Here is a 12,241-nt window from a genome sequence, read left to right on the forward strand (position 1 = left end):
TGTTGATACTATATGTTTATTATTTTATTTATGAATATACCTTAGGTTATAATGTTAATATATGATGAAATGTAAACCTAAATGCCATGATATGCAAAGTTGGATATTGTTCATGTTTTTTTGTTGGGGACACTTGATTGAGTAAGGTTATGGGGCTTTGCTTGGTCATTGCACTTGTTGACTTGATAAAGACTTGTGAGTAGTTGTTTTGCTTATTATGATATGTTTAACTCTTATTCATTCTTGGGATATTATTCCTTGATGTTAGTGTTCTAGTAAATCATGGTTTTCAAGTATGTTGGGATAAGTATTACTTGTTGAGATAGTAAGCATGTTTTGTTGATTGATATGAATTACATGACTTTGCATTATATCCCTAAAGGGGTAATTTGGCATGTTTTGATAAAAAGTCCTTTTTAGCATGTTTTGCTTCTGTGTGTGCCTAAGATCCCACACTTAGTATATGTGGAGTACTAACCCCATTTTCTTACCTTTTCCCAAAAATTTTAGGTTCTTGTCATTGAAGAGTTTGGAAGGAGATACTGTTGAAGGCTTGGATTATTCCTTTAATCCAAGTATGGTTGGTCCTCAACTTTTGAGGGCAATGACATGATCTAGCTTACCGATTTTTTATAAGCTTATTGATCTTTCATTCCTTTCCTTTTGAATTGAGTATTGTACTTTCGTATGACCTATAAATGCTCTTGTTGTATTGATGATAGGGTTGTGCCCAAATTGTAATATTAGTTTAGATGGTAAGAGATGACATAATCGTTGAGACTATTCTATATTTTACGTATATGCATGTGCAATAAAAGTAGAAGGCTATGTAACATTCCTATACGAAGGGTCTATGTATAGTTGATTATGAATATATATTATGTGTATGTAGAGTATATGTAAACCTACAGGTAATGATAATGAAAGTTTTAAATTTTTCCACATTTACAACCTAAAAAGTAATGACTTGAGACTAAGAGGCTAGTCTTAGTCCTTGCAAAGGACGACACTATCGGTTACATATATATGGTAAACCTGGATGTGATAAACTTGGTATCACAGCATGAGGCTGAATATCATTGAGTTATGTCTCTCTCTCGCCACAACGTCTATGTAGGTTTATATTCATAATTGTGAAGCACACTACACTTATGAGTAGGAACCTAGATAATGTTTAGGAATCTCTCTATTTCTTGGAAATCTTATATCATGCCAATCGAGTATACTTATGGTGAGCTTTTGCATTTAATTCTATTGTTGTTCTTATAGGTAGCATGAACATGCGAAGGAATGCGACTTGAAGACATGAAGAGGAAATTGCCAATATGGGAGATCTTCCCCATGATGAGCAAGTTCCTCTACTTGAAGAAGATGGTAATGAGGAGCAAGCCCCAGCCACCTATGGTGGAGGCTAAGATGAGGGCTATTCTTGCTCAAATATCCCAAGTCATGACTACTCAAGCATAAACTTCGATGGTTCAATACCAAGCTATGAAGGCCAAAGATAATCGGGAGATTGCTCCCCGTCTTCATCAATAAGTCCATATTATGGCTTCTCGTCTAAGGGACTTCAGTCGAATGAACCCTCCTACTTTCTATAGGTCAATGTTAGATGAAGACCCCCAAGAATTCATCGATGAGGTATGCAAGATACTATATGCTATGGGGTTGTCTTCAAGTGAGAAGGCCTAGTTTTCCATATACAAACTCAAGATGTGTCTCAAACTTTTTATGAGCAATAAAGGGATATTAGGCCGTTAAGGGGAGTTTCGGTGACTTGGGAGATATTTATGGCGACTTTTCTAGATTATTTCTTCACTAGGGAGATGAGGGAGAAAAAAATTGATGGAGTTCATAAATCAGCGCCAAGGAGGAAAAAGTGTCTCTGAGTACTCTTTGGAATTCATTAAGTTGTCCAAATGAGTCGTTTTGTTTGGGGGTGTCGGAGGACTTACAAAAGGAATGTCAATCGGCCATGCTACATGACAACATGAACATTACCCTACTTATAGTTTATGCAAGAAGGGTTTAGGAGGCAAGGGCTAAGCGAAAAGTAGAGATTCTAAGAGAGCAAGGTCATTTGATGGAGGTTCTTCAAAGAATAGGCTTAAGATACAAGAGAAGCCTAGATTTAAGAAGCGGGATTCTAATCAAATCCCTTCTAAATTCCTAAGAGCTAGTGGTTATAGGGTGTCTTATCCTAAATTCAAGAAAGGAAAAGGTACTAATTCACCAAATGAGAAGCCAACTTTTTGAAAGTGTGGTAAAAATCACTAGGTGATTTTCTTTAGGGGACGGATAATTGCTTTAGATGTGGCAAGAGTGTTCACAAGATGAGAGATTGCCCAAACATGAAGAGTCAATACAAGAGTAATGGTAAAGCTCAAGCAAGTGGTTCAAGTGATGCTCCAAAGAAGAACCGTTTATGTGCTCTCCGTTCTAGGGTTAAGCAAGAGACCTCTCCTGATATGGTCACCGATATGTTGAAAGTTTTATGTCTTGATGTATATGCCTTACTTGATACAGGTTCTACTTTATCATTTGTTGCACCTCTAGTAGCTAAAAAGTTTGATATTTTATTCGATATTTTGCATCAACCTTTAATATGGTCTACTTCGTTGGGTGAGTCGGTTATTGCAAAAAGGGTGTATAGAAATTGTCCAATAATGTTGCCCAATAGAGTTTCTTATATTGATCTAGTAGAACTCGATATGCTTGATTTTGACATAATACTCGTTATGGATTTGTTGCATGCATGTTTTGCATCCATTAATTATTAGACAAGACTACTGAGGCTAAACTTCCTAGATGAACCCGTTGTTGAGTGGAAGGGGAAATTCTATTCATAGAGGTCATATTATTTCTTGTCTAAAATCATAAAAGATGATCTCAAAAGCTTGTATCTATCATATAGTAGGAGTCCAAGATCTAGACTTTGAAGTTCATCCTATCGAGTTGGTACTCGTAGTGAGTGCATTTCTGGAGGTCTTCCCAAATGACCTTCCCGGTATTCCTCCCGAACGGAAAATTAACTTTGGCATTGATTTGCTACCGGATACAAATCTTATATAAATTCTTTTTCATCATATGAATCCGGTCGAGTTGAAAGAGTTGAAGGCTCAACTCAAGGATTTACTAGAAAAGAGTTTTATAAGGCCTAATATTTCTCCGTGGGGTGCTCCGACTTTAATCATGAAGATGAAATTTGTGTCCTTTAGAATGTGTATTGATTACCGCCAACTCAACAAGGTTACAATTAAGAATAAATACCCTCTCCCTCGGATTGACGACTTCTTTGATCAAATCCAATGGGCAAGTTACTTTACAAAAATTGGTATGAGATCGGGGTATCACCAACTTAGGGTGAGAGGTGAGGATGTATCAAAGAAGTACTTTCGAACTAGGTATCCGCACTATGAGTTCTTGGTAATATATTTTGGTCTCACTAATGCTCCGGCAGCGTTTATGGATCTAATGAATAGAGTATTTCGAAATTACCTATATTCATTTGTCATTGTTTTCATTGACGATATTTTGATATATTCGAAGAATGAGGATAATCACATGGGTCCTTTAAGGTTAGTATTGCAAACACTTAAATAACAACAATTGTTTCCCAAATATAGCAACTGTGAGTTTTGGTTAAGGTCGGTGACATTTCTTGGGAACATCATCTCTACTGAAGGAGTCGAGGTATGGGGGTGCTATAGTTCATCATAACTCCGAGTCATCTCTAGTGGTTGAGGTGAAGTCCAAATAACACCTTGATTTAGCCTTAATGGAATTTAAAGAATTTGTTCTCGGCATGTTGAATTAATCATTCTCCATAGGGGGGATGGTGTGTCAAGGTACCAAAAGAGATTATGTGTTCCCGATGTAGATGGGTTAATGGGTCGGATCCTAGAAGAATCACATGGGTCCCGCCACTCAATTCAGTCGTGGTCAACAAAAATGTACCATGACCTAAGGGAGATTTATTGGTGGGAAGGTATTAAAAGGGACATAGCGGAGTTTGTCGCTAAGTGTCTGAATCGACATCAAGTAAAGGTCGAATACCTAAAGTTGGGTGTCTTACTACAAGAGATCCAAAATCCTACTTGGAAGTGGGAAGACATCAATATGGACTTGGTAGTAGGTTTACCTCGGACTCAAAAGTCATATGAATCCATATGGGTGGTTGTGGATCAATTGACTAAGTCCGCTCACTTTATTCCCATCAAGTGTACATGTTCGGTGAGGATTATTCAATATTGATGCATAATCACACGCCCCAAAACCACTTGGGATGCGTCACAATACACAACAATACCATTTGTACCGTTCGATAAAGTCAACACCGGAGCGGAAGTAAGCCTATCTTTCAACAATTGGAAAGTTTTATTGCATGCCTCCGACCACTCAAATATCTTACTCTTTTGGGTCAAAGGAGATGCAATGGACGCAAAGTCATCCCAAACCTCCGATAATAACATACTAAACCCAAGAAACTCCTAAGGTCGGTTGGATTCAATGGTCTAGGTCTACCTCGACTCCCTCACTAGAGATGATGTGCCCAAGAAATGTCACTGACCTCAACCAAAACTCACACTTGCTATATTCGGCAAACAATTGATGTTCTTTAAGGGTTTGAAATACCACCCTCAAATGACCCATGTGATCAAACTCATTCTTCAAATATGCTAAGATGTCGTCAACGAAGACAATTGCAACTGAATCTATGTAATTTCTAAACACTCTATTCATTAGGTCCATAGACGCCACCGGATCATTAGGACACCGAAATACATTACCAAGAACTCATAGTGCCCATACCTAGTCCGAAAGGCATTCTTCGATACATCCTCACCTCTCACCCTAAGTTTTTGATACCCCGATCTCAAGTCAATTTTTGAAAAGTAACTCGCCCCTTGGAGTTGATCAAACAAATTGTCAATCCGAGGGAGAGGGTACTTATTCTTAATAGTGACCTTGTTGATTTGGCGATCGTCAATACACATTCTGAAGGACCCATCCTTATTCTTCACAAACAAAACCGGAGCACCCCATGGAGAAATACTAGGCCTTATAAAACCCTTATTTAGTAAATCCTTGAGTTGAGCCTTCAACTCCTTCAATTTGGCCGGATCCATCCAATAAGGAGGAATTGATATAGGATTTGTATCCGGTAGAAAATTTATACCAAAGTCAATTTCCCATTTGGGAGGAATACCTGGAAGGTCGTCAGGAAACAATTCTGGAAACTCACTCACTATGGGGACCGAGTCAATGAGGAATTTCAGAGTTTAGATCTTGGACTCGTACAATATAGTATAGACAACCTTTAGAGATCAACCTCACAACATAGTAAAGACATTTCAATTCAACATCATACCATCTTGTCAATCCTAACACGAGGCATACTCCAATAAAATACCATGACTTAACCACAAATAATCACAATTGGAAGTACTTATAGAGATTTTAGGACTTACTAAGTTTTCCTCATAGTGTATCATCAAGGTCTTACCATTAACCCTAAGTCAACCCAATTTCGGTAGTAACATCATCACACCATAATAACCAATAAGATAACAAGGCCAATTGCATCTCTATAACACAATTCAACACTAGATCATAACATAAGACAAGATACATAGGCTAATTTCACAATACAATTCGTAACCTAAATCACATCTCAAGAACTAGAATGATAGGCCTATAATTCATCTTAATTTAATGCTAATACCATCATAGGATAGTAATCTAATCAACTACCAAATTAATGGAATGATCACAATACAATATAGATCAAGATCACAACCTAGGGTTAGGGATTGAGGATCATATTCTTCAATTTAGACTAAACCACTAACAATTACCATAATCAAGATGAAATCTATGTTAATCTATTCAATATAACCTAAAGAAATTATCAACAACTCAATCCATAACTTCAATTTCGTAATTGAATGAAACCCATAAGTCATAACTAATTAAATGACACCAACTTAAATTTTGCAGGAAATTTGACCCTCATAGACGAGACCCCGAAATACGGGGTGTCTATGAGTCGACAAACGGCCCTCCCTCCGTCATGAACTCCGTCGTCTCGGTCAGAAATTGTGCAGGCGAGGGGCTTCTTCTAGTTTTCTAAGTGTGGGATGACGGTGGCATCATTACCCCATCATTCCACACACAGAGTGTCTGCTGCCGCGTCGATGCACATTGCACAGGCAGTGTTGCCTCAACTTGTAGGTTCCTCCTCAAGGGCCCTTGATTTTTCCTTGGGGAGTCGTACCCGGATGTTTTAACCATCAAAAAACTCAAAAACCAATTATCTACCCTTCCATCAATTTTCGTACATTTTCGACTCCTACAAGTCAATCAAATATGCTAAGGCACCAACTTCCCGGACGTCATGGACGTTCTTCAATGTTTTGGTTCTTAAACTTTCTAAATGACATATATTCATTTATAATGGACTCAAAAACAGTACTTAGACTTTATGACACCTACGCTAGGCTTTACGACACGTCTTGGATTTCAAGGTGTTACATTATCCCCCCCCCCCTTAGGAACATTCGTCCTCGAATGACACTTAAATTCTTTTGAATGAATCAATAGACTCAACACTAGAGCCCGACCAATCAACATAAACCATGTCATTTCAACAAGGCAAATTTCATAACTAACATTACCACACATAAGGCTCAAACACTTCATCATGAAGCATTTCCTTCTCACAATACTTATGAGCTCAACATACATTACATGAGTCAGTTAAAGCAAAGTTCAACTTAACAACATGCTACATATAATTTCATAAACACTCACCATACCAAAATGCACAACATAACTCAAATAAACGAAAAAGGCAAAATTCAAGTTTTAGAGGTACTATTTCAATGTAATGCAATCCCCAAAATGCACATTTTTGCAAAACTTCATCAAAAATCAAGAAACTTCAATTTCTAGTCATATTTGTATAATTAAAAAGAATAACTAACCTTAATTATCAAAACGATGAGGGTAACGGGACTTCATGTCAGCCTCGGCCTCCCATGTTGCACCTTCAACTAGATTTCCATAACACCTATACGGAAAACACTTTTTTATTCCTTAATTTCTTCACTTGACTATCAAGAATTTGAACCGGAACTTCCTCAATAGGAAGGATGGACTCGGGATAACCGATACACTTCTTCAACATAGAAACATGGAAAATCAGTTGAATTGAAGACAATTCACTTGGAAGTTTCAATTTATAGGCAATCTTACCAACCCTTTGCAAGATTTCATAGGGACCCACATAACGAGGACTCAATTTCCCTTTATTATCAAATCTAACCACCCCTTTCATTGGTGAAATTTTCAAATACACCTTATCACCTTCTTCAAAATCCAATTTCCTTCTCCTATGATCGGAATACGACTTTTTCCGACTATAGATCTTTTGTGACCGGTTCCTTGTGATATGAACCTTTTCCAAAGTCTTATAAATAAACTCGGGACCAAGAAGTGATGGCTTACCCACTTCAAACCATCCAAAAATGAGACCTACACCTCCTACCATACAAGGCTTCATAGGGATCCATGAAAATGGATAAATGGAAACTTTGTTATAGGCAAACTCCACCAAAGGTAAATGTTTATCCCAACTTCCTTTAAAATCAATAATGCACGCCCTAAGCTTATTTCAAGGGTTTGTATTGTATGTCTGCTTGACCATCCATTTGGGGGTGAAAAGCGGTACTCAACTTCACCGTAGTACCCAACCCTTTTTGGAAGAACCTCTAAAATCTGGATGTGAATTGTGTACATCGATCCGATATGATGGATTACAGAATTCCATGGCGGCAAACAATCTCATCTAGGAAGATTTTTATATAATCCTCTTCCGAACATGAAGACTTGACGGGAATAAAGTGAGCGAACTTAGTCAATCGATCCACAACCACCCATATGGAATCATATGACTTCTACAAAGTCCATATTCATATCTTCCCACTTCCAAGTAGGAATTTGGATCTCTTCTAGTAAGCCACCCTATTTTGGTGTTCTACCTTTATTTGTTGGCAATTTGGGCACTTAGCTACAAACTCTGCAATATCCCTTTTTAGACCTTCCCACCAATATATCTCCCTTAGGTCATGGTAAATTTTTGTCAAACCTGGGTGAATTGAATAGTGGGACCTATATGCTTCTTCTAGGATCCGATCTCTCAACCTATCTACATCGGGAACACACAATATCCCTTGGTACCTTAGCACACCATCCTACCCTAAGGATAATGATTCATTCAACTTGCCGAAAACCGATTCTTTCAACTCCATTAAGGCTAGATCAAGGTGTTTTTTGGACTTCACCTCAACCACTAGAGATGACTCGAAGTTATAATGAGCTATAGCCCCCCCCCCATATGGAGAACTTCCCAACCTCAACCCAAACCTAGCCAACCTATGTACTTCCCTTGCTAGGTCCTCGTGGCTTCAGCAAGATGGGATACACTACCCATAGTCATACGGCTTAGGGAATCCGCAACTACATTAGCCTTGCCCGGGTGATAAAATACACTCATATCATATTCTTTCAAAAACTCTAGCCACCTTCTTTGTCGGAGATTCAACTCTTTTTGGGTTAACACAAAGGGGAGATTCTTATGGTTGGTAAAGATATAAACATGAACCCCATACAAGTAATGCCTCAAAATTTTCAAAGCAAACACCACGGTCGCTAACTTAAGGACATGAGTGGGATAGTTTCTCTTGTGCACCTTAAGTTGCCTAGAGGCATAGTCTATCACATTCTCATGTTGCATAAGCACATATCCCAAACCCACTCGAGATGCGTCACAATAGAGTACAAAACCCTTTGTACCCTCCGGTAAGGTCAACACCAGAACGAAAATGAGCCTATCTTTCAACAATTGGAAACTTTTCTCACATGCCTCTGACCAATCAAACTTCTTACTTTTTTGGGTCAAAGTAGTCAATGGAGATACAATAGATGCAAAACCATCCACGAATCTCCGATAATAACCCGCTAGACCTAAGAAACTCCTAATGTCAGTGGGAGTCAATGGTATAGGCCAATTTTTCACCGCTTCCATTTTCCTTGGGTTTACCTCAACTCCCTCACTAGAGATGATGTGCCCAAGAAAAATCACCGACCTCGAACAGAACTCACACTTGCTATATTTGGCAAACAATTAATGATCTTTAAAGGTTTGCAATGCCACTCTCAAATGACCATTATGATCACCTTCATTCTTCGAATATACCAAGATATCGTCAATAAACACAATGACAAATTAATCTAGGTAATTTTGAAACACACTATATATTAGGTCCATAAATGCCGCCAAAGCATTAGTGACACCGAAATACATGCCCAAGAACACATACTTCCATACCTTGACCAGAAGGTCGTCTTTGGTATATCCTCACCTCTCACCCTAAGTTGGTGATACCCCAATCTCAAGTCAATTTTTGAAAAGTAACTCTCCCCTACGAGTTGATCAAACAATTCGCCAATCTGAGGGAGAGGGTACTTATTCTTAATAGTGAACTAGTTGAGTTGGCGGTAATCAATGCACATTCTCAAGGACCCATCCTTCTTTTTCACAAACAAAACCAAAGCACCCCATGGAGAAATACTAGGCCTTATAAAACCATTATCTAGTAAATCCTTGAGTTAAGCATTCAATTCCTTCAACTCGGCCGGAGCCATCCGATAAGGAGGAAATGATATGGGATTTTTATCCAGTAGCAAATCAATGTCAAAGTCAATTTCCCGTTCGGGAGGAATACCAGAAAGGTCATTAGCAAAGACCTCTGGAAACTCACGCACTACGCGTACTGAATCTATGGGAGCTATTTTGGAGTCTAAATTTTGGACTCTTACTATGTGATATAGACAACCCTTTGAGATCATTTTGCATGCTTTTAGACAAGAGATGATACGACCTCTAGGAATAGAATTTCCCCCTTCCACTCAATAATAGGTTAATTATGGAAGTTAAACCTCACCACCCCTGTCCTACAATAAATAGAGGCAAAACATGAATTTGACCAATCCATACCCAACATAACATCAAAATCGAGCATATCAAGTTCTACTAGATCAACATAAGAAACTCTATTGGGCAGCATTATTGGACAATTTCTATAAACCTTTTTTGCAACAACTGACTCACCCACCGAATTAGACACTACCAAAGGTTCTTGAAAAGTATCAGCTAAAATATCAAACTTTTTATGTACTAGAGGTGTAACATATGATAAAGTAGCAGTTGGATCGACTAAGGCATATGCATCAAGAGAGGATACTTTCAACATACCGGTCACCACGTCAGGAGAAGTCTCTTGCTCATCCTTAGAGCGGAGAGAATGGAAACGATTCTTCTTTGTAGCATCACTAGAACCACTTGCTTGAGCTTGACCATTACCCTTGTCTTTACTCTCCAAATTTGGACAATCTCTCATCTTGTGACCACTCTTGCCACAACTAAAGTAATTCCATGTTCCTACCAAGCACTCACAAAAATGACTCTTTCCACACTTGGCACAAGTGGGATTCTCATTTGGTGAATTAGTACATTTTCCCCTCTTGAACTTAGGATTATAAACCCTTTCACCCTTACTTTTGGAAACTTGGAAGGAACTTGATTTGAAACTCCTTTCTTAAATCTAGGCTTGTCTTGTATGTCAAGCCTATTCTTTGAAGAACCTCTATGAAGTGATTTTGCTCTTTTAGCATCTCTACCTTTTATCTTATCCCTTTCCTCCTAAACCCTTCTTGCATGCACCATAAGATGGGAAATGTTCATGTTGTCATGTAGCATGGCCGAATAACACTCCTCTTGTAAGTCCTCCGACACCTCTGTCACAAAATGGCTCATTTGGTCTCTAGGATCGAAAATCAAGGAAGGAGAATATTTGGACAACTTAATGAATTCCAAAGAGTACTCATGGACACTCTTTCCTCCTTGGAAAAGGTTGATGAACTCCACCCCTTTTTCTTCCCTCATCTCCCTAGGAATGAACCGATCTAGAAAAGTCTCCTTAAAGACCTCCCAAGTCACCGGACCACCGCTCAATGTCCTATTATCCCTCCATTGCACATACCATGCTTGAGCCACGTCCTTGAGTTGATAAGTGGCTAACTTGGCCTTCTTACTTCTGGACAACCCCATAGCCAAAAGTATTTTAGAGACTTCATCGATGAATTCTTAGGGGTCTTCATCAACGTTGGACCCGTAGAAAATAGGAGGGTTCATTCGAGTGAAGTTCCTTAGAAGGGAAGCCATAGTAGTGACTTGTTAATGAGGACGGGGCACAACCTCCCGATTTGCTTGAGCCTTCATAACTTGGGCTTGAGTCGTGGCCGTTTGTGCTTGAGTGGTGATAGCTTTGGCCCTTTGAAGAAGAGATGTCCTTATATTCTCATCCATCAAAGGAGGAGGATTGGTAGGTGCTTGCTCCATATTAACATCTTCTTCTAGTGGAGGAACTTGCTCACCACGGGGAGGAGCTCCCCCATTCGCAATTTCCTCTTCAAGTCTTTGAGTTGCATTCCTTCAAGAATTCATGCTTCCTATAAGCACAACATTAGGACTATATGTAAAAGCACACCATAAGTATACTCTATCGACACGATACAATATTTCCAAGAAAGAGAGCGATTCCTAAGCATCATATAGGTTCCTACTCATAAGTGTGACGCGCTTCACAATTATGTATACAAACCTACATAGACGTTGTCGTGAGAGAGACATAACTCAATGATATTCAACCTTATGCTTTGATACCAAGTTAGTCACATCCGCGTTTACCCCCTGGACGTAATCGGCATCTTCATCCTTTACAAGGACTAAGACTAGCCTCTTAGTCTTGTGTCATTCCATTCATAGGTTGAAAATGCAGAAAAATTTAAAATTTTCACTATAACTACTTGGAGTTTTACATAGAACTCTACATACACATAATATATAGTCATATCAAGTATACATAGGGCCTTTGTATAGGAAGGTTACATAGCCTTCTACTTTTATTGCACATATATATTATATAATACAAAGATATTCTCAATTATTATCTCATCTCATACCATATAAACGATTATAGCCCTTATAGCAATTCAACAAGGCCACATATAGGTCGTACAAAAGTATAATACTCAACTAAAAAGGAAAGAAATGAAAGAGTCATTAAGCTCATAACAAGTCCATAAGCTAGAAAGTGGCATTGCCCTCGGATGTTGA

At 38.6% G+C, this 12,241-nt stretch overlaps 1 protein-coding gene across 1 annotated transcript; it reads right to left on the reverse strand.

The window, feature by feature from the left end:
- Window positions 1-9,672: 9,672 nt before the first annotated feature.
- On the reverse strand, window positions 9,673-11,173 carry LOC138340253 (uncharacterized). Its single transcript, XM_069291967.1, has 3 exons — window positions 11,106-11,173; window positions 10,061-10,485; window positions 9,673-9,812 (listed from the first exon to the last, which is right to left on the reverse strand). Exons 1-3 carry the CDS (start codon window positions 11,171-11,173, stop codon window positions 9,673-9,675), a joined length of 633 nt encoding a protein of 210 aa, XP_069148068.1.
- Window positions 11,174-12,241: the final 1,068 nt, after the last annotated feature.

The sequence above is a fragment of the Solanum lycopersicum genome, chromosome 12 (genome assembly GCF_036512215.1).
Source record: "Solanum lycopersicum chromosome 12, SLM_r2.1".
NCBI classification, from domain to species: domain Eukaryota; kingdom Viridiplantae; phylum Streptophyta; class Magnoliopsida; order Solanales; family Solanaceae; genus Solanum; species Solanum lycopersicum.